The sequence below is a fragment of the Neopelma chrysocephalum genome, unplaced genomic scaffold, assembly GCF_003984885.1.
Source record: "Neopelma chrysocephalum unplaced genomic scaffold, ASM398488v2 Primary Assembly neopelma1_22, whole genome shotgun sequence".
Classification (NCBI taxonomy): domain Eukaryota; kingdom Metazoa; phylum Chordata; class Aves; order Passeriformes; family Pipridae; genus Neopelma; species Neopelma chrysocephalum.
The window spans coordinates 16388287-16415973 of NW_020897689.1; the positions used below are offsets into that span (position 1 = coordinate 16388287).

At 36.5% G+C, this 27687-nt stretch overlaps 1 protein-coding gene across 4 annotated transcripts; it reads left to right on the plus strand.

Annotated features, from left to right (window-relative positions):
• Positions 1 to 27687, plus strand: TCEA1 (transcription elongation factor A1). Of its 4 annotated transcripts, none has more exons than XM_027673470.1 (10): positions 1 to 127; positions 5056 to 5118; positions 10399 to 10504; positions 18270 to 18357; positions 19395 to 19543; positions 21387 to 21443; positions 22250 to 22404; positions 24235 to 24381; positions 25297 to 25368; positions 26397 to 27687. In XM_027673470.1, the coding sequence occupies exons 1-10, from the start codon at positions 59 to 61 to the stop codon at positions 26403 to 26405; spliced, it is 915 nt and encodes a 304-aa protein (XP_027529271.1). In that variant the 5' UTR covers positions 1 to 58; the 3' UTR covers positions 26406 to 27687. The 4 variants fall into 4 exon arrangements, with proteins under 4 accessions (XP_027529271.1, XP_027529200.1, XP_027529340.1 ...); XM_027673539.1 differs by lacking the exon at positions 1 to 127 and adding an exon at positions 554 to 712 and having other exon boundaries at positions 26397 to 26813; XM_027673399.1 differs by lacking the exon at positions 26397 to 27687 and having other exon boundaries at positions 25297 to 25461.

Genomic DNA, 27687 nt, shown 5'->3' on the forward strand with positions numbered 1-27687 from the left:
GGCCGGCGCTCGACGCGCGCTGCCTGGCGCCGCCGCCGCCCGGGCCGCCGCCGCCGCCATGGCCACGGAGGACGAGATCATCCGCATCGCCAAGAAGATGGACAAAATGGTGCAGAAGAAGAACGCGGTGAGCGCCGGGACGGGGCGGGAGGCGAATCGGCGGCGGCGCCGCGGGCCCAGGCGCGACCCCGGCCGGCCCCACGCTCCCTGCTCCCAGCGGGCTCGGGCCTTTCGCGCTCCCGCCGCCGCTTCTCCCCGCGCTGCCCGGCAGCCTCGGCGCCTCCTTCCGCCCCGCGGGGCTGCAGTGGCTCCCCCGCCCCACCGGCGCAGGAGGGGGGCCCTCGGCCCGGCAGCCGGCCCTGCTCCCCGGCGAAGCGGCCCCGCCGCCCCAGCCCCGGCCCCTTCAGCCGGGAGGAGGTTCCCGCCCGGGCCTCGGCCGTGAGCGGCTGTGAACGGCTGCGGAGGGCTGCCCCCTTCGCTCCCCATTCACTAGAATCGCGGCGTTGGCCTCGCTCGGGGGTGTGTGGGAAGCCCAGTCCTCTCGAGGAGAATGCTGCGGTGGTGGTCCCCTGTGGGTCGGTGTTGTCACTTTCAGGCGCGAAAGCTGGAATTTTATGTGGGATGTGCCAACTTAAGATGTGAATGAAGAACCTGAACCCTGCGGCAGGGCGGCCAGAGTTGTGTGGGTAAACTTCAGAAGCAGATGGGGAGTGTGAGCCTGTTTCTTTCTTTTTTTCTCTAACCTGAAACACTTTAATTCTGTTTATTAATCTGGAGAATAACTTGTACCCGAGAATGGAAGTAGAGTATCATTAGGCAGAATTCAGTTAGCTTAACTCAATTATTATGTATGCCTTTCATACAGAACTTACTTAGATAACATATCGTGTTTGTACTAGTTCTACACATCCATCAAAGTAAGTAAAATCAGAGTGTACAGCAACAGCCAAATAACTGATTGTGGTTACATAAAATAGCATGTAAGTAAATAGTAAACTCTGTTTACTACTTCTATATTGGATGGGCACATTGTTATTCTCTGGAAATTTGTGTATTTGTGGTTGTTCTTCCTGTGATTTCTGCATGATCTGGGAAGGTTAGGAGTTTGGATAGAATTCCTAGCAGCAGCTGGGGACATGTATCCACGCTCTAGCATGTGTAACCTAATTAACTTTCAAACCTCATTGGAGGGTGCAGTGACTTCGCTGGGGTCAGTGTAGGTCTGATGTGGCTGAACACAGTGTGCACAGCCGGGCCTGGCGGGAGCCACTGCTGGGCCTTGATTTTCACCTCTGTCCCAGTAGCAAGAGTGTGGGCAGTGCCAGAGGCAGTTGTACGTTTGTACTGTGTTGGAATAGAGCTCATTTGCTCCAGCTCCTTCCTGCACACAAGTAACAACTCTGTTGTTAGTTTCACACTGTCTCAAACCTTCTGAAGCCGAGGGCTTGAGCTGCTGATGTGGCCGGGAGTCAAGATCTGACAGTTTGTCCAAAATACATGTGTGTACAATGATAAAACCCCTTAGGTAGGAGAGGATGTACATCAGTATTTAACACAGGAGATGTCTCTGTGTTTTCCTTTACTAGTCTTTGTCATTTATAAGATACCTTCTTTAATTGCATAATGTGATTTCCTACCTAGTTCCGCGGTGCAGATAAAATACTATCTTTAGCAAAATTATTAAAGGGATTTCCATGAAGAGGTACTTTATTGTCTCACAAAGAAGAAGAAGAATGGAGAAACTCATTCTTACACAAGTACCCACTGGATAATGATGCCCTTGACAACCTCTTGTATTCCTTTCTCCATTTTTACTCATCAAGAACAGGTATTTGGGCTATGTCTCTGAATGAGAATGATTTGACGAAACACATTAATAGTAAAAGAAAAAAAAAGCATTGGTACTTTTTCACTCTGAAGTTGTCAAGACTCAGATGCCAAGAGATGCTTCATGTCTCATACAAAAGGTGACTCTGTGGCTTGTGGCAGAGTACTCCTTGGCATTCCTTTTGATGAGTGGGAAAGGCAGGTCATGGAGACACCCTTTCTGAGTCAGACTCTCGGTGACTGACTAAGGATTTAATTGTAGCTGTGTAGATTTCATAACTATTTTAGTAAAGTGATATATGCAGTTGTTTTGTTTTGAAGGGGTAAATAATAATGTGATATAATATTTAATGCACTGTGAGATACATATTTCTGCTGTTGCTTCAAATGGAAATAGATATTAGTCCTCCTTCAGAATATCTGCAGTTGGATTAAAGGCTACAGTGTCTTCCTCACAGCTTTTGTCGTACATCAGTATACTTTTCTTTCATTAAGCTGTTGTAATGAATAGATGTGAGAAATAAGGCTGCACCCATGGATTAAAAAAAAATCAAGAATGGTTGAGTAAGTTTAGAAAAGAAAATGTAAAATCGTCCATGTTATTGTTTACTCCCTTAAGTAGAATAAAATTATAACTGGATAGCTCTCCTGTCTTCAAAAATGCACTCCATTTTCTATTGCCTGAAGCACAGCTTTAAAATACGAATATAGACCACCATTCTGTGGTGTTATGATCTGATCAACTGAGAGAAGCTGAGAGGAGTAATCTGCTAAATCTGCATGAAGCTGACTTCTGTTAATTTAAGTAACAAGGTAAACAGGAAGCCAGCCAACCTGGTGCTGTGGGGTGTTGCCTTTCACTGTCTATAAATTTATAGAAATGCCTTTAAAGAAAAATTTATAATAATGGTCTTAATGGCTGTTTTTTTTATAAACAGATAAGTCCTACATTAGAAAAAAAAGGACTTGCAAGTTGTACTGTGCAACTTCCACTTTGGTTTTGAGAAAAAGAGCGGGTTTGACTTCTATGCTACAAAAAAGGGTTATGAAAAACTGTTTAGTTGGTGTCAGTTTAAATTCCATTTAAATTTAATTTTAAAGCATCTAATTCTTGGTGCACAGTATAATTGATTAGAGAAGCGTGAAGGCTTAGAAAGTATTAGTTCATTAGAAATTTTGGTAATTTTCTACAGAAACTATTATATAGGTAGTATCTGTTAACTTGGTTTTTTTTGTTGTTTGTTTGTTTGTTAATCTCCTGTGTATCAAGTTCCTAGTCTTGGAAAATGTTTACTCTGGGAGTAATAAAATTGTTTTGACATGTACAATTGAAAAGGGGTATAATAGAGGCAAAGAAATTTTGACTAGATTGTATTTCTAAGATCAGTTGAACAGTGTGCTGCTTTGCATTATAGTGTTACTCATGCTGAAGTTGCAGACTACAATAACTTGTGTTTATTGAAGTTACTGTGTACAGTTTGCTGATAACTTAATTGGTTGAGAGGTAAGTGTTATCAGACTATTTTTGAAAACAGCACATTGACTTCTGTCACTAGTTTTGTTTCAGCTAAGAAAATTTCCTTGAATTTGATTTTGTTTTGTAGCAGTGAAGGTAATTGACTTGCTTTACTTGAATCTAGGTTTGCAGAGAAGAAACCAAGCTTATGGCTGTTTAGAGAAAGAAAGGGTTTAGTATGCTAACTCAATTTAGCACCTGAAAACAGCATGACATTCTCAGTCTTGCATCATTGCAGCTAAAATTCTATGGTTAAAACTGGAGAAGTTTTGCATATCACGAATAAAAGTTAAATAAGGCTTTTTGCTAGCTTGGCAAAATAGTAAAACATTAGTTTTATAAGTGAATTGTATTTGTGTAAGGTGGTATTTAGTGAAATGTTTGGTTTTGGAGGCTTCTTTGAGTCAGAATTGTTTAAAAAACAGAGGTTGTAGCAGACAGTTGAAGGTGTCCAAACTTGTGTTTCATTTACTGTGACACAGATGTTCTACCTTCATCTTTCTCAGCCTCCTGGTGGTTATTTGTTGTGCTATCTTTAGGGGTTAAATTGGAAGACTTGTAGATGCAGCAGAATATTACATGTTTCCTTGCAACAGATGACATATTAGAAGTTGATTAGGGAGAATTTGAAAATAAAGGCAAGCAAAATGCAAAGCAAAATAGGATTAGTTGAGACAGAGGTAAGGAAAGAAAAAGGGGTCAAATTCCCAAGAATTGCAAGGTGGAAATTTTGTGGGGTTTATTTCGAAATCTCATGAATTAAAAAAAAAAAAGTGGGAAGGTAATGAACTGGGCCTAAGTAGAATGGCCTCTTAGACGCAAAGGCAGTTGCCTTCTTGCTGTTTGTAACTCACAGGGTCAGCAGCACATGCACTTGAATAACAGCCAAATCATCTCAGCCTTTGGGAGGTTTCTATTGTCTGACAACCATGTGCACAATAAGAATGAATGGTGCAGAGCTTTGCTGAAGTAGAGGTGGTTAGGTGGTAGAGAAGGTTGTAGAGGTTAAAGAGAAGTATGGATCTCACATTTATGAAACCTTTTTGTTTTAATTAAGGCCAACCTTGCTAAGGAATGAATTGTTAGAGTAGCAGCATATAGACTTTGTTAATACCTAATAGTGCAGTCTCTGAATTGACTCATCTGTCTAGAAAGTTGCTGCTTACACAGAAGTTAGTTAGGACCTTTCCTAACAGTCTTAGCAAGGGAAAAAGAAAATCTCATGATATGTGGCTTTACCACACCACTGCAAATACAGTTAAGAATGACATCTATATATATATATATATGCATTATTGATGGACTGTGCAGAGCTTCTCAAATCGTTCATGTGCTAAAACAGATGTGGCTGTTCTGAACTGAAAATTGCTACTGTTGTCTGGATTGTTTCTGATGCTGTTAAGTGAAGTACCCTTGAGGATGTGTGTTGGTTGGTAATTGACAGAATGCTTTGACTGACATTTAAGTAATGTGAGATAAAACTTCCCTTGTCTTTGAGTCAATACTTGGATTTCCAAGTTAAGGCCCCTTAAAGCTTAGAGTTTGTAAAGCAGAACTTTCCTTGTCCTAGAGTTGTTCTGTGGATAAATTGAGAACTGATGGTTTGAATCCAATCTGCAACCCTGAAGACAGATAAGAGTATATTGTTGGCATTATATTTGAAGTTTCTGATTGCTACTAGGTTGACCTTTTTTCTCCTTTCTTTTTTTCAGGCTGGAGCTCTTGATTTATTGAAGGAGCTTAAGAATATTCCCATGACCCTTGAGTTGTTACAGGTATGATTTTCTTATTGTTGTTATGTTGCAAATACTCCATAGTGATGAAGGTGGAGCCAGCAAATTTGAAAGAGGATTGTGCTATTAAAGTAGATTTCTAGGTAGAAAGTCCTTGGAAGTATCAGTTTTGTTACACAGTAAAGTAGTCTGAATTCACCATAATTTAGGACACTTAAGTGTTTTCTTCCACTAGGAAGCTCTTAAAACTTATCCTTCTGTATAAGTTCAAAGTAGTGAATTTTGTCATGGGAAAGGGGAAGAGCTGCTTGTGAGTTTACCTTCCACAGAATCTTACCTTCTTACTCTAACACATATGTGATGTGTTTCCTTCCTCCTAAAGGAGAATGCACCTGATTATGGCTGGTACCATCTTTTCTTATGTAGTTAGTTCTGGTTTTGGATTGTAAGTGAGGAGAAACATAGTTCATACCTTCAGGCAAGTTGTAGTTGACACTCTACCCCCAAACTCTGAGTACTGTATTTCTTAAGGTAATTATACTCCTCCTCTTTTATTCTCCTGGGCTGAAGTGATGGAGTGGTACAATCTCTCCCTGTTGCATGCATGGTCTTGCTAATGTTTCTTATATCTGAATCTCTAACACAGTATTTAATATATTACTTATAAATTCTTTCAAAAAATACACTGGGTAAGCTTTATTTGCCTGTCAAGTTTCAGAGTTTGTCACATAATTCGTGGTAGCCACTTTTAAATTGGAGGAGACTGAAAAGTAACTTTTTTCTAGGTGGCAGTTAATGGTCACAGGTACAGAATTAGCCATAAAGTTTAAATTTTAAAAGTGTCAGTAGCAACGATATTCTTGATTCATTCATCCTTAGTAATAACTTAGTAGGTTATTGATAGTTCTGTTTGTGACAGAAAATAGGAATTTTAAAGTGTCACCTTCATGCATGAATGGGCATGACAACCTCCTTCCTTTAAAAAAAAACAAACTCAAAACTCCAAAGAAAAAATGCCCCACACAAACAAGAACAAAACCTAGAAAAACCTTCTGTTAACCTGATTCTTTGATGTTTCTTTGTCCCAGCCTTAATGCAAAGTATTTTTGTAATAATGGGGCTTTTTGCCTTTGAAATGAAAAATCTCTGTGCAAGTGTTCTGACAATTCTGTAAATGCTTCTGTGCAAATCTGTTCTGGTTGGTGTGAAGAAGACTGGAAGGAGAAGTTTTACACAGAACACCAGAACAATTTTGTCTGAGAACCATGAGGATCTGAAGAATATACACGTATATAACTTATTCTTTTATTAGTTATAATAAAAACATTAGTAAAATTATCAACAGAGGAGGACTCTTAATCTTGCAAGACAAACTAAACTCTCTGCCTTTTAGAGTACTTGTGTGACCCTGACTTAATTTATATAGGGCTGCATATTAGTATTGTCCAATTTTCTATCCTACTTGAAAGAAGCTTATTTATTCCCCTCCATATTACAGGTACCTGTTTTTAGTGTGAAATAATATCTGCACTAAAAGACTGGTTTTAATCTGTGTTAGAGCAGCACCATACAAGTTTGTAAAGAAGATATCTCCATGTTACAGTAGGTCTAAAGGGATCAAGTATTTTAGCATAGTGTGTTGACTGTGTAGGACTTAGCTAGGAGGTTATTCTTAAATATTTACTGCTGTATTCAAAACAGTTCCACTGCATAAGATTGCATTTAGCAACATGTTTATACTCAAATTGACATTATTTTTCTCGAGAGCTCTATAAATATGTAATGTCTGATGTAAACTTTCTGCATTGGCATCCCAAATTTGCTTAAGCAATGGAGGACTTGGAGCAAGAGTTGAAATGCAAAGTAATGCAAAGTAATACCCATTGCTCTGGTAGTGGATCATTAGTGTGCTCCTGTCAGGAAGGGTGATGATCATGAGAAAGTAGGAGCACTAACTGCACTCTGTGTAGATTGAGGTATCTATTTTACGGTAGATGAGTTGGAGGGGGGAAACCTTCATGCCTGGCTTCAGTCCATTACCTGGAAAGTGTATGCCCTTCCACCCTGCCCCCCACCCATGTGGTGCTGTGACCCCACAAAGGAGCACTCACCAGACCACCAGGGAGAGACGGACGAAAGAGGAAGTTTATTGTGGTTAGGGGTTTATAAAGCTCTTGGGAGGGTCAAAGGGGACCATGTAAGGTAAGGGGTCTTACAAAACACCAATCAGGTAGGGAGTTAACAGCCAAATAAGGAAGGGGTTAACAAAAGACCAATACAAACACCTTAGGACATCTTCCCAGGACGCTCCTGCCTGAGAGATAAGGAGTCTTACAGAGGGTGTCGGGAAGAAGCAGCAGTGACTCTGCAAAGAGCCATCTTAACACATGTTTAAACAACATTAAAAACTTCTGATTCACCAGTCCATCTTTGGCAGGACTTTTTCCATAACTCCATTGCTGCATCTATTGATGTGTGTGAATTGATGAAATGCAGGACACAAGTGAAAAGCATACTTCTACACCCATTTTTAAGCAGTTTTGAAAGCTGGCTACATTGAGAAAAGCACTGCTAGCAGATGTGATAGTTTTGTTATTCCTGTGTAATAAGAGAAGCAATGATTTTTCGTGTAACATGACTTCTGCTTCAGTCTGAATTGGTGAGTCCTTTGAACAGTATACAGGTATGGGAATAGGAAGATGCATATCAGTAGTCTGGACTTGTGCTCATGTCTTGTGTCTTTCTTGCTAGATTTCTTTTCACAGAAAGCTGAAGTGATTATAGACAATAATACAACTGTGTCAAATCTAACGAGTTTTATGTAAGCAAGCTGATCCTTGCTCAGCTAGGCAGGGAGCCAGTAGCCTTTCCTCACACGTGATTTATCCGGTGGTCTGAATTGCAAATCTGTTTAGCAGCCACACAGTATTAAAGGCATCGTGTCCCTGGTGCTAATTGTGGCCAGTGTGCAGCTAAACAGCGAGTGAGACAGACAGGCTTTATTTTAACAAACAGGTTTTACTCGAAATTACACACGCGTATGCAGAACTAGGCTGTGATATACAGTCCTCGTCAACGGCTTCATGCCAGTTCACTGACAAGCTGGGAGACCTGGGAACCTGGAGGTGGCTATTCTTCAGCATTTGATTTGGCTCTACTTTGTCTGAGAGCTCACCAGTTCTCTGTCCTCATACTCGTACAGTTTAAAGTTGGTAACACCTCTGCTTGCTTCAGTGGTTGCTTTTCTTCCTCTGCTATGTTCCTTACATTTTCTCATTTGTTCTGGTTTAGGAAAGACTTGCTGCCATCGTATGCTTTGCTTTGGGTTCAGTTGTAGGTTACTTCTGCTCATGTTGCTCATATCCACTGCTTGGCCTACAGCTTGAATGCTTCAGGGGTGAAAACATCTGTCTTATGCCATCTTTGCCCATCTTATGCCATCTTTGCCTGTCTTTACTCTGAAAGCAGATGAAAAGTGCTCTAGAATTTGCAGTGGGGCAGAATGAAAATACTGGAGTTTTTCACTTTAAAATCACTTCAAAATAATTTAATTTTTTAAAGTTTTTCACTCTAAAAATGGCCCTCGCAAGAGCAACTCCACAGACAAAAAGGCTGAGGAAATTTCAAATGCTGTCTGCTGGTTTGTCATTAAAACACAACCATTTTGAGAATGTAAAACTGATCTTTTGCAATTACCCGTGTTAGCAGGCAAATAAATTAGTAGATCATTCCTTCCCCTTTCTTCAGGCAGGCCAGATCAAGTGCTCCAGAAAAGCAAACAAATAAACTGCTTTTGTGTACTACCTTAAGAAAGCTGGCAGTTTAAATGGTTACCATAATCTGTCTCTCTTGTGTGATCAAAATAATAAATTAATTTATCCAGTTAGTTTTGAGTTTTACTTGAGGATTTGGGTTTTACTTACCTAAGTAAGTCTGTAAGATTGTGTGTTTTCTCTTTGCTGATGAGTGTAGTCTGTGGTTATGCCCAGGTGTCTATCAATGGAGGGTTGGGGTTTTTTTGTAGATACATTTTTCTCATTCAAATAAGATACTTTATGGATATTCAAGGACATTTTATTCTTTGTTGTCTGAACATGATGTTGAGATTCAGTTTCAAAATTTCAAGAGAATTGGCCAGTACTGTTAATCTGAGTGAGCAGAGTCTATCTTGAAACACTTTGGTTACAGGTGAGTAACCATCTGTTTTCTTTAGTCCAAACTACATGTTTAGAGCTGATGCTCAAACCTGAGGTTATTTGATGTGTTTTCTTGGCTGAAATAGCTACTGACTATTTCAGTATGTTTCCAATCATTTAGCACATCCATGGTGCCTCAAAAAGTGTTGTGTGGGTTGTAAGAAGTAATTTACAGGAACAAATCATTTCCATTTTTAGCGAGCCACAAAGATTTAAATTTTCCTTTAAAGGAGAAGGAAATTCATGATGAACTGTTGCAAAAGTAAGTAGAATAATTTATATTTAGTGAGTTCTGTCAATGGTAATGCAACAAAACTGAGCATCTTAAGAATTATTAATTTAGTCATTGGTCAAAATATGAAATGATAATAAAATCCTTGTTTGTATTGTTAAATACTTTTCTCCTCTTGTGAAACTAAAAGCGTGGAAATTTTCTACTTGTTACATGAGCATGTCAGTCATAACTCTTCTAAAATGTTGCTGTTGAGCTTAATTTATGTCTTAAAAGGCATGGATTGTAAATTACTCCTCTGTTCTCTCTGTAGGTGGCAGTAGTGGCAAAGGCTTAAAGCTGTCTTGGCCTTTTCAGAGAGAGAGAGGCTGGGTCATTCTTTAGAATCTTAAACACAGAGAGTTCTGTTACTATCTAAAGGCAGAACTCTCTGTGCTGAAGGTTTTAAAGAATCTCAGTATTGCCAAAATTTTTAGGAAACTAAAATGTGCTCGCTCCCAGCTGGTATTACAGCTTCTTCCACAGTCACTACTAAATGGGAATTCTAAGAGTATGCTGCTAGTGAAGCAGTTAGCAAGCTTCTGATGATAACAAAATATAAATATAGTCCTTAACCCTCCTGCCCACCCCCTCCCCAGACTTCTGTGATGGAGACAAATGGTAATACTGTTGTGTTTCTTTTTGCAATGTCTGTTGCAAATAAGTCTGTTAAAATAAGTTATATAAAGGCTTGCAGCATTTCATCTTGTTAATCTTAAAATAAAAAAATCACAAAAGCAAAGAAGAAAAGATACTTTTAAAAAAAATTGTGCTCAAGTACAGCTTTATATATGTTTACTTGTTCAATGATCTTCATGTCACTTTCTATGGTGTATATTTCTATTTATTTTGCAGTCTACCAGAATTGGAATGTCAGTGAATGCAATACGCAAGCAAAGCACAGATGAAGAGGTTACATCTTTAGCAAAATCTCTTATCAAGTCTTGGAAGAAACTGTTAGGTATGGTGAAACAAACTTCCCTGCTCTTGCATGTTTTGACTGTATGTAGTTTTGATGCACATCTTTGACACTACCTCGCTTAAGATATATTTGTGCTTCTGTCTAAGTGTTGAAACTTTCTGTGCTGATGTAACAGGTTTTTACTCTTTGACTGTCATCAGTGCATTACGGTGAGAGCTTATTCAGAGAAGCAGTTAATATATTTTATTGAGGCTGGCAAGCAGTAGGAAATCAGTTTCTCTGATGTGATTCACATCTGAAGTCTTGTTGCCTGCAGTTGAGCTGGAGTGACTGTGCTGCTGCACTAGGCGCTAACAAACCTGTTCTTTACTATTTCCTGTGTCAAATATAACGAGTACTCTGAAGAACTGGTGCAAAATCTCATAGGAGAGTGTAGAGGCTTTGAAGTTTAGTTATGAAGTGATTTGTGAAGAGAAAAAAACCAACATAAAAATGATGTTAAAAATGTGTTAGAACTTACAGGTAGTGAGAAATAGGTCTGCATTTTTTTAAAACCGTGATTTTAAACAGCTTACTAATTAGTGAGTTAATACTTTTTGTTTAATTACCTTAAAGCAATTAATGCAGTTAACGAAACCTTTCTCTTAGGATTTTATTCAAGGGTATTTGGTAGTACTTAATGTATTTGAAAACACACAAATCTCAAACTCTATCCAGGTATTTTTGTTCATATACTGTGCTGCACTCTATTTTGTTTCTTTGTGTCTAAGTCTAGGTAAAATAAGATTTAGGAAGCTTAAAATTTTTAAATAGAAAATAATTTATGTTACGATTTAAATATTTACCGTCTGTCTAGAAGAATATGCCAAATACCAGGACTCGTTAGTGTCCCCTGCCATTTGAACTCAGCCTCGTTTTTATCAATAATGAAGTATTTTATCAGATAGTTTATTCCTGTCTTGTAAATTATGTAGAAAATACTCTGCCTGTAGAAATGGACACATGTCACAACTTTCAACTTTTATATTCTAGTAAGGAGCAACAACCTCTACAGCAAACTTTTTTCAGCCTACCTTAAAAAAAAGTTAGATAATACTAATTATGTTAGTTTTAGTATTTAAATTCAGGTAATACTAGACATGTGGATAAAATATCTTTAAAATCATAATGACTTTTATTATAAAATGCATGCTTATAAAGGATCTTTATAGGATCTGATCAGAGTTAACTGATAAATAGTGAAAATAATATACTTTTTATTTTTAAATATCCATTTAAAACTTGAAGTCCAACTTTATTATATCAGTGCATAAAAGTGATAAGACATATAAGTGGAGAAATGGACTTGCTTATTAACTTGAGTTACTCTAAAAACTTCTAAAAGTAGCAACTAGATTGAGTGATCTAGCTCTCAAGTTATTAATCTAAGTTTAAAAACAACCCAAATCCCTATCAATGTTTTGTAGTTTTTACTTTTTTTTTTCTCTGAAGTTCAAATTTTTGATAATGCAGCTTAGTTTAGGGAACAAAGTAGAGGAGATATTCTGTTTTCCAACAGAATACTCAGCTTTTGGGAGTGTGCTCGGATGCTGCTCTTTTTGGGGAGTAGGGGACTTACCTGGTTATTGCTGTCCTTCGACCAAAGGATTTACTGGTTATTTGTTGAGACAGTAAAAATAGTAGTCTCATTTTTTTTAACACTTGAGTATCTTCAGTCAGTCAAATTTGTCTTAATATATTGTTACTTAAAGCTGACTGATGTTTAGAGTGTTCAAATGCTGTGAAACATGGGGAGTGTTACTCCTGCTGGAGGACCGGAGGGTGTTCATGCTCCGGAGCAAGAATGTGGTGCCTGATGGTCACAGCAGGTCAATCTGGGTGCTGCTGAAAGGTGTGGTCTGGCTTCCTTTCTGCACAGGTGCCTCCTGTGCTACAACTAGTGCTCGAGTGCCTGTCCAGGAGACCACGGCTGGTAACTGACCAGTTGGAAACTAATTGGTTTGTTTATTATTTCAGGCTTAAATTTCAACTACCTTTTTTTTTTTTTCTGGTCCAGCCTGTTTGCAGTTACTGTTTCCTGCACAGGGATTGCATCAGTAACTGGGGCAAGGGGGACTTTTCCCTTTCATAACTTGATAGATTCAGGTTGTTTTAACACAGTTGGGAGACTCTACCTAAGGCTTCTTACAAGAGCTGAAGTCAGATGTGTGAGGAACTGGAAAGCAAATAACAAATATTTGGCATTAATCAGAACTGAATACATCTTGAGGCAGTTGGTGTGACCTTTGTTCATGCACTAATTTTTGCTACAGGGCAGATATTGTTGTGTGTACGTTATCATACCAGATAGTTTAGTCATGGTAATGTGCTTATTACATAAAATCAAATTATTCCTGAAAATACAGCATTCAAAACTTAAATAGCTAAATTCTCCTTGGTTGTAACATAGACCTATAGTAAAGCATAGCAGGACAAACATTTCACCTGTTGTATCACTGCTCAGTTATTCATTAGCACTTAAACTCTCATAACTGTGAAAGGTGGGCTATAAGTATGGGTGGGAATCTTACGAAGTACTCTTATTCTGTTTTATCATTAGTTTTGACTTTCTCGGAAGAATACGAAATACCATATGTTGAGCTGCTTGAGAAATCAGTTTCGATTATGCTGTTTATAGTGCATGTAAAATGGTGTGGATCAAAGATGGCAGCAGAAGCGGACAGCTGTTAATCGTACCGAGCATTGTACTCAGAGGTCTGAAGTCTTTGTGAGTTATTTTTATAAATGACATTTTGAATTTAGGCAAGAATTGTTTACTGTTCAGGCTGCATGTACTGTTTCAGTTCAATGCTATCAGAATTTAGTTTTTAAGAGTGCATGGGAAACATGAGAGAAATCAAACTGAGTTGTGAATCACCAGATCTTAATGACTTGACTAGAGCCTTGACAGGTTAGCAATGGTTGTTCAGGGGGGTTGGGAGCTGCGCAGCACAGGGTTGGTGAGCATTGTCTGAAGTGACTCACTGACTGAGCCACAGTGCAGGGGTGCTCTCAGATATTGTAATAACAACGTTAAACCACACAGCCAAGGTGGTCACAATTTGCATAAGGAAGCAAATTCGGCTCTCAGAATAAAATACTGTTCAGTTATAGCACAGGATTTGCAAATACTGATTGTTTTGCCAAGTAGCTGAATTTACAGAGTATGCCATGCAGATAATGAATCCATGCCTGCTCATTTAGGTTGTGAGTAGTGTTTCTTTATATTAAAAAAGCAACAAAAATTCCTTAAGGAATTTAACCTCCATCACTTGGTGAACTGTAAGAGTATACAGTGAAAAAGAATGCCCAGACCTGTAAGTAAACTCACCTCCAGGAACTTTGTGTACTGAATAAAAATGTAGAATCATTGGACAATAATCTTAACATTAAGTGATCATCTGTTGTCAGTATTGAAAACTAAAGGTGAGGCCACAAACATTTTGAAATGCCTATTTCAAAGAAGGGCATGCCTGACTAATTTTATTTTAAAAGAATGTTTAAGTGTTAATAACACCAGCCAGGCTTTACTCAGATTACTTTGTTCATAACTCATTACTTTGTTATTTTGCACCTGGGTTTGATTCTACTCGAGCAAGCAGGTACAGTCTAGGACTATCTTACAGGTTAATGCTGTCTTTAGGTGAAGTTGTTCAAGGACATCTGGAAACCTACTGACTTTGATAAAAAAAGTTACTAACAAAACAAGTTTTTAAATTAGAGTGTAATAGTGTTTAAGACTATTGTTTACTATTGATAAGAAGAGTACATGTTTTTATAAGACATCAAGTAGAGTCAAGTGCAAAAATAATTTCAGTAGTTTCATTTTCATATCAAGTGTGAGATGTGGAAATCAACTCCTGTCAAATATATACTTGGAACTGTTCTATGTACTGTTAGTAGATCTGTAATTTTTTAGGATTATCAGTTGCAAGATAATAACACATGATGCAAATTACATTGTGCTATGTAAGTGAAAATCATATATAGTGCAGAAGTCCATATGTCATCCTCCTCTGTAACTGATAATAAAAAAAAAATCTTTAAAAATAGCAAGCAACTAATGATTTTGTTCTTTATTCATAGTTCTTAGTTATTCTTCCCCACAAAGCTACAACTAGGAAGAAAGTTTACTGATCTTACCTTTATGTCTTACGATATCTTGTAGAGGAATTGCTGACCAGCATAGCTGCTTGTGCATCTCAAGATTATTTTGGTCAGAGTCTGGAAAATGGAGCCTAAATAATTATTAAATATGAGGGTCATTGTTAAATTAATTATGTCATCCGATACATATTCTCATATCTCTTTCCTTTAACCTACTTAATTTGATTGTTCAGAAAACTTTCCAAGTTCTGGTGGTGATTCCTGAATCAGTAACATACAGTATCTCACTAAATTAAATTCTCATGTGCTTCCAGAGAATAAGTAGCCACCTTTCATTAAGGAAACATTTCTGGAAAAATTGTGACTTTAAAATTTTTCTTAATTTAAAGTTAGATTTATGAATAAATAACATTATATCTTTATATTTTCTAATTTTTTTCTTGTTACTAGCAAGTGTCTAGTGTTGGCTTGTAATATAGCTAGAAAAATGTAGGATGAAGCTGTTAGCGGCTTCTAACATTCAGATTAATTATGTTACCTGGCTGTATAATATTATATTAAAATTTCTGTTTTGGTAACAAAAACCACTATTGTGTCATATTCGACCCTGGAGAGATTATTTCACCAGAGAAGCTAGGAGTATCTTTCAAAGTAGTTACCGGTACAAGATAGAAACTGCATTGCAGTCATCAGACTTTGATAGTCATATTCTGATAGCTAATAGGAAATTCATGTTACTACTGTGTTCTTTGTATTTTAAAGAATTATTAATATAAATTAGCTTGTCTTACAAAAAACAAAGCTTTAAGATTTTTTATGGCTTGGTAAAACTGTGAAGTTACAGTTTTCAATCCTAAAATCGGTGACAAATTCAGTTTTTTTCTGAAAAAAAATTATTTCAAAGTTTGAATAGGTATAGAGTTGAGAAAAGGAACTGTACCTCTTTAAAGCAACTTGTAATTTATAAATATTTATAAATATTTAGGATATTCTATGGACTTTCTGAGGTGAATCATGTATTGGAATTTTTAAGGATGTTTCACAGAAGGGCCATTTTTTTTCCATCTTACTTTGTTAGAATTTCTGTGGCTTGTAATTCCCGTTAACTGTCATTCTTCCTTTCCATTAGAGTCTGGCCACTGAATAAGTTAATTAGTAGGGACTTTTAATTTGTCAAGGGCATTTCTTTCCTTTCCCCAGAGGATAGCTGAAATGCTGTCTAGCAGGCTCTTAGTTGCATTCTGTTCTTTTGTCAATACAGTATCTCAATAAAATAAGATATTCTTATTAATGTGTGAGTTTAAGAATAAATCCAGCTTGATAGAGCATCTGTCCTTGGTGCTTTCCAATTTATGATTCGTAAGAGTGAACAACTTAAACACTTAGGATAATATTGTTAACTTTATTTTCAGATTTCTTAAACTGGATTTAACAAAAATATCTGTAAACTCTAAGTGATTAAATGAATTGTAGGTTTGGAGACATACTTACTGAAGATGATCCAGTTGTCTCAGCTGCTGAAGAAGCTTGGCCTTGGTTTAAGACACGCTTGCACAAACTGATCTGCAGGTGTAGGATGAACTGTGCTTTTAACTCTTGCATTATCTTGGTGCCTCATATATACCCTGCCCTCCATAAGGGGAAGAAGCCACTGGGGCATTGGCAGGTGTTCTCAGGTGCCTGCATTGTTTGATGAAATGGTGATGAGCTAAATGGAAGTGTTTGATAGATGAAAACTGGGTGCCAGCTATACCACAGTGGTGTGTATGATGCAAAATAAGCAGGACATACATAGGTCAACTCTGAATTTGACTACTTGTGAGCCAGAAAAAAATATGGAGGTGAATGGGCTGAAGCAGAGATACCTCTTTGATCTATTAATTTGCCTTAAAACCTCTGACAAAGATGATCATGTGCTTTAAAGGTTGTGAAGGTAAATGAGATTGTATGTGTATTTAGAAGATTTTAAAAATCGTATATCATGTAAGCGTTTGTTGCAATAGAGAGCAGTCATGTGAGCATGCATGTTAAAAATGGGACTTGTTTTCTTCTAGTATTGTGCACTTCAAGTGTCATAGCGAAGACCTGGTGTGATCCATGTTTATGGCTTCATTTGCTTTCTTAGTGAAATTACTTTTTTATAAGTATTAGTTAATAAATTGATACCTTTATTAGGAATTTTTTTAATAACATCTTTAGCTTGGTAAAGACAATCAATGCAAGTGCTTCAGCTACTGTGCTTAATTTTCCTTTTTTCCTTAAATGAAGAAATTTATCAAAGATTGAATTCAGTGTTACAAACAGTGGGTGAGCTCTTGAAGGCTGGGGAAATATTCTGAAGAAGAAGCTTTGTGTGTTTTGCTGGTTCCTATACTATTTTGTAAAAACCATCTCTTTTTAGGTGCAGTTGGAGATGGGATAGTAGATGGGTGCCTCATCTCTGATTTCCTTTTATGATGATGATTCTTTAACAAAGTGATATTTGATTGGGTAAATTCCCTAACTCAAAAAGTTAAGGAAAGTATCGAAATCATGTTCAGTTTAGTGTTCCTATTTAAAAACACCAGTACAGAAATGTTTTACTCTAGGAAAATTAAAAAAAAAGCTCAGTGTTTGAATGAGAGACCTGAATTTGTGTGTTACGTTATCACCAAGTTCCTCTGAGAAATGTGGGGATGGGGTTCTTCTGGAGATAAGGATACTTTTAGATGCTTAAACGAGAATTCGCATGCCTAGTTCAGGACATCTTTGTGGGCAAGACTGATTTACTTAACAGATTTCCTTCCTTTTCTTGATCTGTTTTTAATTCTTTTTAAAGTTTATAATATATGCTTATTCCAATAACATAGTCTATGAATTTAGAAGTGTAATGGTGGCTCTATAAGAGCTTGGAAAGAAGAATTCACAAAATCTGTCAGTGAGTGCTGCCAATCTCACTAGGCTTTCTCTGTAGGCAGTGGAGAGCCAACCTTTCTAGAGAGCAAATCAAAGCAGGAGCTCAATTTAGCCGCTCTGAAATCTTCTTTACAATAAAAGGGTGTTTGTGTTCTTGGTACGCTAGAGTTAAATGTTGTGATACCCTTTTTCATAAAGACTTAGTCTTTATTCTTTATAAAATCATAGTGAAACACAGCCTGTATGGGAAAGGCGAATTCAAATATATTTAAACGCTAAGGCAAATAATTTAAGAGCTATCACAGAAAATACTGTCTGTGTGTCTGGAAAACTCCTTCAAAAATAGGAAAATGATCTTTATATTTGGCAACCCTGCTAGCTTTCGCAATATAGTTAAAAAGAATGGCACGTATTTACTCCAGAGACTTGATGCAATAACTAAGAAGTTACTGTCTACCTACTGCAGCAGTGTTGGCAAAAATAAATCATAGAAGATTACGTTTTCATCATGTCTTCACTGCCAGTTTAAGCAGATGCTGGACTTGACTCGAAGAATCTGAAGTGCTGTCATATTTTCATTTTGCGGGGTTGGGAGGGTGTTGGAGAGTGGAAGTCTGTACTGTGAGAGAGGGTCAAAGCAGAGAGTGGGAGCTCATAGCATTTCCAGCTGGTTCAGGGGAAATCGTGAAAGGTATTTTACCACTGCTTAAAATTGGTTACTGTTTCTGGGTAGAAGAGAGTTTCTCATGTTTTGTGTTTCCAGATGGACCTTCAACTGATAAAGAGTCTGAAGAAAAGAAAAAGGAGCCTGCATCTTCCTCTCAAAACAGCCCTGAAGCCAGAGAAGAAAGGTGCTTAATTCTTCGTGATTGTTCAAATAATCTCACTAAGTCTAAATTAAAGTATTTGGTCCAAATTTGTCATATTAGAGACAGCTACCATGTTCTTTTCTGAAAGACATTGACATTAAGTTTTCTACAAGAAAAGGTATGTTGGTAGAGGAATAAATTGTGCTCCTGTTGACATGAAAAAAAAAGAAAACCGTAAGTCAAGATATGGCCAAACGAGTTTACTGTTTATTCCATCTGTCAAATGCTCCGTCCTCTCTCAGTACTAGCACTGAGCTTTGAGATCTGTAAAACAACTTTCAGTCTCAGCTTTGTGGTAATTACATATGCTGGAGGTTTAGAATACTTACTTTGTCTGTTAGCTTTTATGTTTAATAAACAGTCTGCACTTCTTTTGGTAAACATAAAATATGTTATCATAAAAAGGAGACCATATTAATGTCACTGCAGGAGAGCTAAAGAACATTTACAAAAGAGTATTTGCAAGCCCATTTCTTCTATACACTTCAGGTTTTAGTGAATCTGTTTTCAGGAGCCATTTTCAAATTGGAATTTAGCTTCTAAATATATGTCCAGATGGAAGCTGAAAACTTACTTTACGGTTTGCAAAACTACATCAGCTGGGGAGGAGAGGGGTTGTGACCATGGTACCCCTTCAATAGAGTAAACAGATTGAGTGCAGTGCATTTGCTGCAGAGTGAATGTTGGTGCAATGTATCTTCACTGTTTTTTAAAGTTCCGTGGGAGGAAAAAAAAGATTTCATGTTAATGTAAAGAACTGAGAATTAAAGCTTGTATGCCACATAATGGAATGAAATACCTGCTGTGACTATGGTGTGGAATACCCTGGTGAATAGTCTAAAGACACTTTACAGATTGTATTGACTCTAGAGCTATAAATAGCTTTTAAAAGTGGCCTGTGTTCTTATTTTGGAATGCCATCAAATGGATATAACAAAAGACCTGTGTTTTGCCCAGAAACAAAGTCATTTGAAGAAGGGAAAAAACATTAAAATTGTTTTCTTTTTGCCTTTTTTTAGCAGTTCAAGTAGCAATTCCAGCAGCAGGAAGGAGGAGGGTAGTGCTCCCTCAAATTCTTTCATCCCTTCTTTTCCCCGAGCTCCAAGCACTTCAGACTCTGTACGAGTGAAATGTAGAGAAATGCTCTCTGCAGCTCTCAGAACAGGAGGTGAGCTTTGTAGACTGTATTTTCAAGTTTATCTATTTTCTTCTCTTCTATTTCTGTCTTTCCCACTCTAATTTTCTCCTCCCCCGTAGGGTAGAATAAACCCTTTTTGTGTCTGTTTGTTTGTGTATATCCATAGGCCAGTTCTACCAAGTGCAAGTGGTGAGTAACCTTGACAGTGTGGAAATGTATCAAAATACATTTTTGTTGCTGGTAACATGGGACATTTTGTGGCTCAGTTCATCTGATAACTTTCCAACAGGGCAACTTCTTTTCAGGAAGGTTTTTGCCTCCTTTAATGCCTTATTTAAATATTTTTGCAGAAGCCGCTATTTTTTTTGTAACTCAGTCTTTTTGACTGAGAGAGTGCCACTATATACATGACTGCCTTTCTTAAACTAGAGGTCATATTTTGGAACGTTGCCTTTCTGTATTAATTTATTCTTGATGTTTCATTGAGATACTTGGAATAAGAGAGTCTTGTATTGTTCTTCATGCCTTTCGGGTATCTGTAAATTCCTTGACTGTTTTGGTTTGGGTTTTTTTCTCACCTCTCATGTACACTTGAGTGTGTTTACACTGACAAATTGAATGATATACTAGATAAGGAACAAACTGAAAGCTGGACTTCTCAGAATTACCTAATTTTTTTCTAGTGGGTCATGCTCTTCTACCAAACTTATGACTCAGCTCCTGTTTCTCTGTTCTTTGCTTAGTGTAACTTGACCCAGTGTAAATAGGCTTCTGAATCATCCATGTTTACCCCTTTAACTCTTTTATTCTTTCTTTTAATTTGTATGAATTCAGATACAGACAACAATGAAAGCTGACTAAATACCATGAATTTGTGGTCCTCTGGATATGTAGTTCATAGGCTTCTAAAGCAATTTGTGACCAGAAAGTTGCATGTAGCATCTTAGTATTCATAATTCTATGTAGTCTTAATTTTAGCTAGTTTTCCAAGAACCCTTTTTGATGTGTTGCTTTGTACAGCATATATAAACTGATGATCCATTGTCAAAAAATAAGGTTATTTTCTGGTTTTATGGCCTTCGGCATGAGATCTAAGGAGAAATGGTGTTTGAATTGCTCATTGAAGTACACCCATGCTGAAATGAGGGTAAAACACTGTATCTAATTTGCCCTTCAGCTATCATGGAAAAGCAGCTGTCTTTGTGAGTAAAGAGTTTTGCTCAGAAACAGTAAACAATTATCTTCAGAAATTGTAGTTCAAGTGTTGCATTATCTTCAAGACTGCCGTAGTCCATCTCTTCTAATTTACATGTTTTATGACACGTTTCTGCTTTGAACTTTAAAAAAAAAATCTAATAATACTGTTTCTGTTACTTAATTACTATGTTTCTAATAAAATCTTCCTCTTGCTTGAATGCAAAACATTTATTTGCTTATTCTTGTATTGTGTGGACTGAAACAATTGACTAAACACAATATAAAATGTTTCCTTTTTATAATAGTTTATTCTATGCACAGATATGCTGTGGAGATGGGTATTTGCCAAGCCTAATAGAATGTTTTAAATTTTTCTGTATAGCAATTTTTTTTTGTTTCTACTTGTGTCTGTAACTAGATGTCAGAATTTTTGGTTTTGTGAAAGGTTTTTAACTTCTTTAAACTTCTGTTGTGCTTCATTTCACTTATTCTTGTTCTTCCAATTAGTAAGTTTTGAAAGGATAAGTATGCAGTAAATTAAACTTACCTACACAAAAGGAAGACTTACTGCAGGTGTTTCATAATTTGCTGAGCTTCAGAGTGCTGAATAGGCTTTCAGGGATATAGAACACTGAGAGTTTCAGTTTGCTAATATTTTAGTATTTGTTTTCCTCAGATGATTATATTGCTATTGGTGCTGATGAAGAAGAGCTGGGTTCTCAGATTGAAGAAGATATCCTTTGTTGTATATCTGTGTGCTCTAGAACAGGAGTATTTTTAAAAGTGCTGATAATTTTAAAATTAATTAACTTGATCTATATATTGAGTATTTGTAAATTTCATGTAAAACTAAAATAGCAAACTGTGTTCAACACATCAGTACATAAATTTGGTGTTTAAAAAAAGAGTCCAACTGAAATGATTTGCCTTAAAACATGTAGCAATGCGTGTAGGTGAGTGTGTGGGGGGGGTTTTCAGCTCAGTATGTTTTTCTTGCAGCAGCAATCTTATGTCTTTCTGAAGCATTCTTACATAAAATGCTGTGCTCTTCTATGTTATTTAAAAACCTTTTCTTGTTAACAGTCTTTGTCTTTTTCTAATATCTTTCTTTAATTTTATACAAGGTTATTTCTAAATGAATTTTGAGTTTTTGAAAGGGAGGTTCTGGTAGCAATGTTTGAATAGTTCTAGAACAATGGTCTGGCCTTTTTTTCTAAAAAAAAAAAGTCACTGATCTGTCATTGTTTGAATATTTGGTTTGGAAATTAATTAAGGTCCAAGAACCTGGACATAAACTTATGGGTGACTTTTCACAGTTTCAGTTGAGAGCCTACTACCCAAAAATTCATGTTTCATGTGTTTAACTGTGATTAGGCTTCAGAAGGACATGAAGTCTACTGTGTTGAACAGGAAAGTGACTGTTGGTTAGGGACTTGATCAAAGTGAAGTACATTGCTTTAGAAAAGTTGCCCCCCAAAATGAATCCTTTATAGTGCTCTGTTTTACTTGTTGATGTTTTGCTCCTTAAATACAAAGCACCTATTTTTCAAGAATTAAAAAACACTGATATGAAATACAAAAATAGAGTACGAAGTAGAATAGCAAATCTCAAGGATGCAAAGAACCCTAACCTAAGGAAAAATGTATTATGTGGAAACATTCCTCCTGACAAGTTTGCCAAAATGACAGCAGAGGTAAGTAAAACATAGTCTTGAACTATTTCCCTATTGGACTAACATCCTGGCTTGTATTTACTAGCCATAAAAGTAATTTATGTAAGCTGCCCACAATTCTGAAAGACTGTGGCTTGTTTGTGGCTTGCACAGCCTAAATTACAGGGCTTTGTTGAGGCAGAGGCCATGAAAGTGGTGTCTGTTGTTGGATGCTAAATGTCTGACTTTTGGATGTAAGTCAGAAGGCAGGTAAGCTGTTGCTATCTCGAAACATGGCATGTTTTTAAAAGGCCACATGATATACTGGTAATAGTGTTTTAAGTTTAGGAAGATGTAAATATGACTGGCTAGTGACTCCAAGCTGCTTATCCGTTCATGTTTCTGGATATTTGTTAGTCTGTCTTGCCATTTGTTTTTCAAATGCTGACCTCTGCAGTTGCACTCCTATGCAAGGTATCGCTTTGTGGATTTAAGGATCTGTCCCCTCTTCTGTTGTCATTTGCAGTATTTATTTAAAACTTTTATGTATCTTGAATACTCCAAGTGATCTTGAAGGAAACTCTTACTAATAAATAAAAAAAAACATAAATGACAGGGGAGAAGCTAGGAAAATTGCCCTTTAAATCAAATTAAATTTAAATTATTGAAAGAACATTTTGGACACTTGAATAAAATTTCCCATTCAGATCATCACTGTCTTTGCAAATAAAAATAAATCTGGAAAGTCAAATGAAAAATTTTATTTTTTGGGAGAGAAAAATGGAAGCGCAGTTAACATCTTGTTTCAGTGTTGTAGTTCTGCTTCTATATGTTGGATTCTACCCCCCCAAATCAGGTACAAAGGAGACTGAAAGATATTAAATTTTTGATCAACTAATGAAAATCATTATTATTCCAAAAGAAAAATTTTTGTGATGGTTTTTTTTGGTTGGTTGGGATTATTTTGCTGTAGCTTTACATAAAGGTTAGGGCAAACAGACTGGTAAAAGAATGTATAAAAAAAAGGAAATTGTACCTTCAGTATGTGGGGTTTTTTCCCACATGTTTTTGTATGGATGCACAAACATATATTTTGTGTTGTCCAATGCCTATTCTTTGTTTAATTAATGTCTTGGATTAAAATGTTAAAGGCTAAAAAACCCTTTAGTGTTAAGATTACTTCTGAAGTGAAACAGCGTTAATACAAGATTTGCATTTCACATCTATGTGGGATGTGGAGTAAAACTTTATTGAAGAAAAATGAAACAAATAGTTTTCTAGATTACTAGACATTGTGGAGAACCTACACACTAGAACTGTTTGAAAGGAAATAGAACATTGGTGATTCTGAGCTCCTTGGTTAGTGTTTTGAAGCGAAGTGTATATGATTTCCTGTTGCATATGGTAAATTATGACCGTACTGTATTTTTTAGGACAGATATGCAAATAATCAAAATAGTGTAAATTTTTTCCTGTAATAGTCCTATGTAGGTCAATGAGATAATTATCCAAGGATCTAACCTAGGGAGAGGATCTTTTTTGCCCTTCTGGAGAGCTTTTAAGTCCTCTCTCTTATATTAAATGCATTTGCAGAGAAATGTTTCTAGATGTTTGACGTTGTAACTTTTACAGATTTTTTTTCCCCCCATCTGCGTTTAAAAAAAAGAACATTTTTAACTTTTTGTAGCTTCTGTACTGTGAAATATCCCAACTGAAGTCTTGTAAAATTAAAAATGTGTAGAAATTCAGTGCCTTTTAGTAGAGTTGTTGTTCATGGATTCTAAATAAAAAATGGTATTGGCTCACACAGTTGTAACTTGTTTTAAAGCAAAAACTCTCTAGTAAACTCTGTCTGCTCTTTCTCCTTAACAGGAAATGGCAAGTGATGAACTGAAAGAAATGCGCAAAAATCTGACCAAAGAAGCTATCAGAGAGCACCAGATGGCTAAAACAGGAGGTACCCAAACTGATCTGTTTACATGTGGCAAGTGCAAAAAGAAGAACTGTACATACACCCAGGTGCGTGGTTGTTCAGACTCTTCATTTTCCTTTTTCAAAACTTAAGTCCTATATAAAGATTGTCAGAGAAAAAAAATTGGAATTACAAAATGAACTTTTAACAAAATGCTGACCAAAATTACAAAATGTGAAGGTACGTGGATGCACTTAGGTGTGCTTACATAAAGAGTGTATGTTGTATTTATTTGCCAAAGATTTTATGTAAAGCCAAGTGGAATATCTGTATAGGGTGGAGCTTCAGTTTCTTTGCAATGCTGGGTTTTTGCTAACTCTTTTTATCACATTTTATTAATATGTTTTTGTGTGGAGGAGAGATAACATACTGTTTTTAATGTGTGTAAACTTTTTTGTACTGAAGGACTAAATAGAAGAAAATTATATATATGTATATACACATGTATCTTTATTGTACCATTTGACTAACCCTAGGCCCTGATTTACAGTCATTCCTACAACTGCAAGAAGAAGGGCTTTAATTTGTTAAACAGTGCTTCAGGGAATGTAATTTTTAGGATCAGCTTCATTTATAATTTAATATTGTGTATCAGATACTTTAAGTAGAAAGCTGTTTTTCAATCATGAGACTTTTAAGCCTTTACATTGGTAAATATGTGTAAAGCTGTACTGAACATGTAGCCTTCTGTAGTGCAGAATCTTTTCCTAGAAATAAGTGCACAGTTTCAATGCCGAAATTGATATTTTAGTGCTACTAAATCTGTCAAAATCTAAGTTTATGATGGCTTTATAGTTAGAAAGAACCCCAGTTTCAGTTGTTGAGTAAAGTTCACTTGTATTTTGATCGAAATTTGCTTCATTAATATTAAACTGTGATTTAAACACTTACATGAACACACACTAACAAAAATTGAAGATACTAATTTTCTTTTTCCACTCTGTCTCTTGCCTTTGCCAAAGGTTCAAACCCGCAGTGCTGATGAACCCATGACAACATTTGTTGTCTGTAATGAATGTGGAAACAGATGGAAGGTAAGACTGTTAGACTGCTCTGCATATTTGATAGCAGGCAGCCAGGCTCTGTGGTTAATTTTGGTTTACAGTAAATGAGACAAATAACTTTCTGTTGACTTTTAGTTATTTCTTAGCCCATTAACGATATTCCATGTTAATATTGCAAAATACCTTTGAATTAAAAATACATTTTTGACTGAAGTTGTGAGATCACACAAGTAAGGCAGTGACAAAGGGGGAGAGAAGTCAGGATGTTGACCTAGTCCTTGCAACATTTGCCATACAAAGTAGTGACAAGTTAGTCAGTCACTGTGTTAGTTTTCTCTTTCCTCGCCCAAAGATGATCTAACTGGTTTTAATCTCCAAGTTGATGAGTGGAATAGACTTTTTTAGACTTTTTGTTGTTGTTGTTGTCTCTGTTTTTTGCTACTCTGAAAAGAAGAGGGGGGATAATAAAGAGATTTGACTACTACTATATTCCTGTGTCATCGTAAGTGTAGGGCAGTGATAACTTGATTTAATTTTTTTTAAGTTCAGGAAATGGGAGGTAGTCCAATAAAGTGGAGAAATGAAATGAAGGCCTGTAATATTTACAATTTAAGATGTGATAGCATGCAATGGGAAGCATGAAACCCTCATTCTGTTATTTTTCTGTGTTAAGAATGCTGCAGCTCTGCAGAGCCATGACACAGCATACGTTAAGATTGCCACATAAAAAAAATACTTTATGCATCTTGTTTTACATATCTTATTACTGAATATTGTTCAAATCTGTATTCCAAGATATCCAATTAATATGTAAAGCTTAGAAATTGTTTGATGCAGTACCTGGAAAAGTTCATTTGTCCTTAAAACCTTCCATAATGTGGTAGTTAGAGAAGTGTCCATATAGAGATGTCTGAGTGAAGGAATGGTTGCGATATAAGCAAATGCTGTAACTAGTAATTTCCATTTCCTAAGTATGGTGTTGTATGCCTGTTTCTTCTTGCAAAGATGTAGAACTAAGCTGTATAAAGATCTCATAAAAAATTCTTTTCTTTTGACAGTTCTGTTAGAAGAAGAAATTGTCAAGACATCTGGACCAGTATGAAAGAGGATTTTGTAATTAGCTTTAAAAACTAGGCTAAGCTTTTAGCTTCCTGCAAATGAGAGGGGTTTTTGGTTTTCTTTCTCTTTTTTTTTTTTCTTTAAAGCAACATACATGCCTGAAGTTAGCCTTTGTTTTGACATAACCATCATTTCCTTAAATGCCTTCCTATAGCTGATAGTCAGTAGGGCCAGGTTGCTCAATTGTATGGTGAATTTTAAAATATTTTTTCATTTTTATAAGTAAGTTGACATTAAACTTTTACCAATTAAATATTTTGGTAATTGTCTTGGGTTTTTTTCTAACTATGTGAATAATGTACCGTATTTTTTGTGTTCTGAAATATACATGCTCCTCCCATGTGTATTTTGCCTTTCTACATTTGTTCAGTTGTAAGAATGGAATTTCTTTCTTGCTGCTGTGTTCACTAGCTTTGCAAAGAGAAAAGGTATATCAGTTCCTCGTTACTTAAACTCCGTTGTTAGCTCAATCACAATTCAGTTAACTCTAGCTTGTGTGTACTGTTTCTGGACTAGGACTAAATTTGGGTCATAGGGTTTGAAAATTTATTAGTGGATATGATGACCTCTTTTGCAGTGGTTGATTAAGCTTGTTTATATAACCAGCTTCGATTGATTTTTTTGGGCAATATTTTATTGCCCAAAGCATGTATTTTACATTCTATCAGTAGGTTTTATTTCCAGGAATGCCTTAAAATAGTTAAATCTGATTTGAGTATTCAGTCTTGCTTAATGTGCTTGACAACCAAATTGGTTTTAGACTTTGTAAATGAGCAGAGGCATTGTGTCGTGGGCTGCCCTAATAACACCAGCTAACCAATTCATTACATTATAAACTGGCTGGGGAGGTAATACTATATTCCCTTCATATAAATGACATTGATTTTGTTCTTGAACTGAATTTTGAATTATAGGGTATCTGATGTCAACCATAGACCTGCAGGTGGAAATAAATTATTAAAGTTACGCTCTTTTCCATATGTGGAATGGTATAAATACTGCATTTTTAGAGTTTGGTTTTCAGCAGTGCACATGCTTAGAAGTATTTTCAAATGTGTTTTCAAGGAAAAACATGACAACATGACTTTAAGTACTAATTTTATATTACTTAATTTATTGAAGCCTGGGGCTTGAGGAGGTCTATTCTGGCAACGTATTAAGTATTCATGGGGGGTTGGGAAGAGTATTTGCGATTGCTGGAGAATAAATTCCATGACTGTAAAGGAAAAA

Coding starts and splice junctions, on each gene's coding strand:
- TCEA1 (XM_027673399.1), top strand. CDS start 59: ATGGCCACGGAGGACGAGATCATCCGCATCGCCAAGAAGATGGACAAA. Junction 18,358..19,394: donor CCTGAAGCCAGAGAAGAAAG/GTGCTTAATTCT, acceptor GCCTTTTTTTAG/CAGTTCAAGTAGCAATTCCA. Junction 21,444..22,249: donor GGGTTCTCAGATTGAAGAAG/ATATCCTTTGTT, acceptor AATACAAAGCAC/CTATTTTTCAAGAATTAAAA.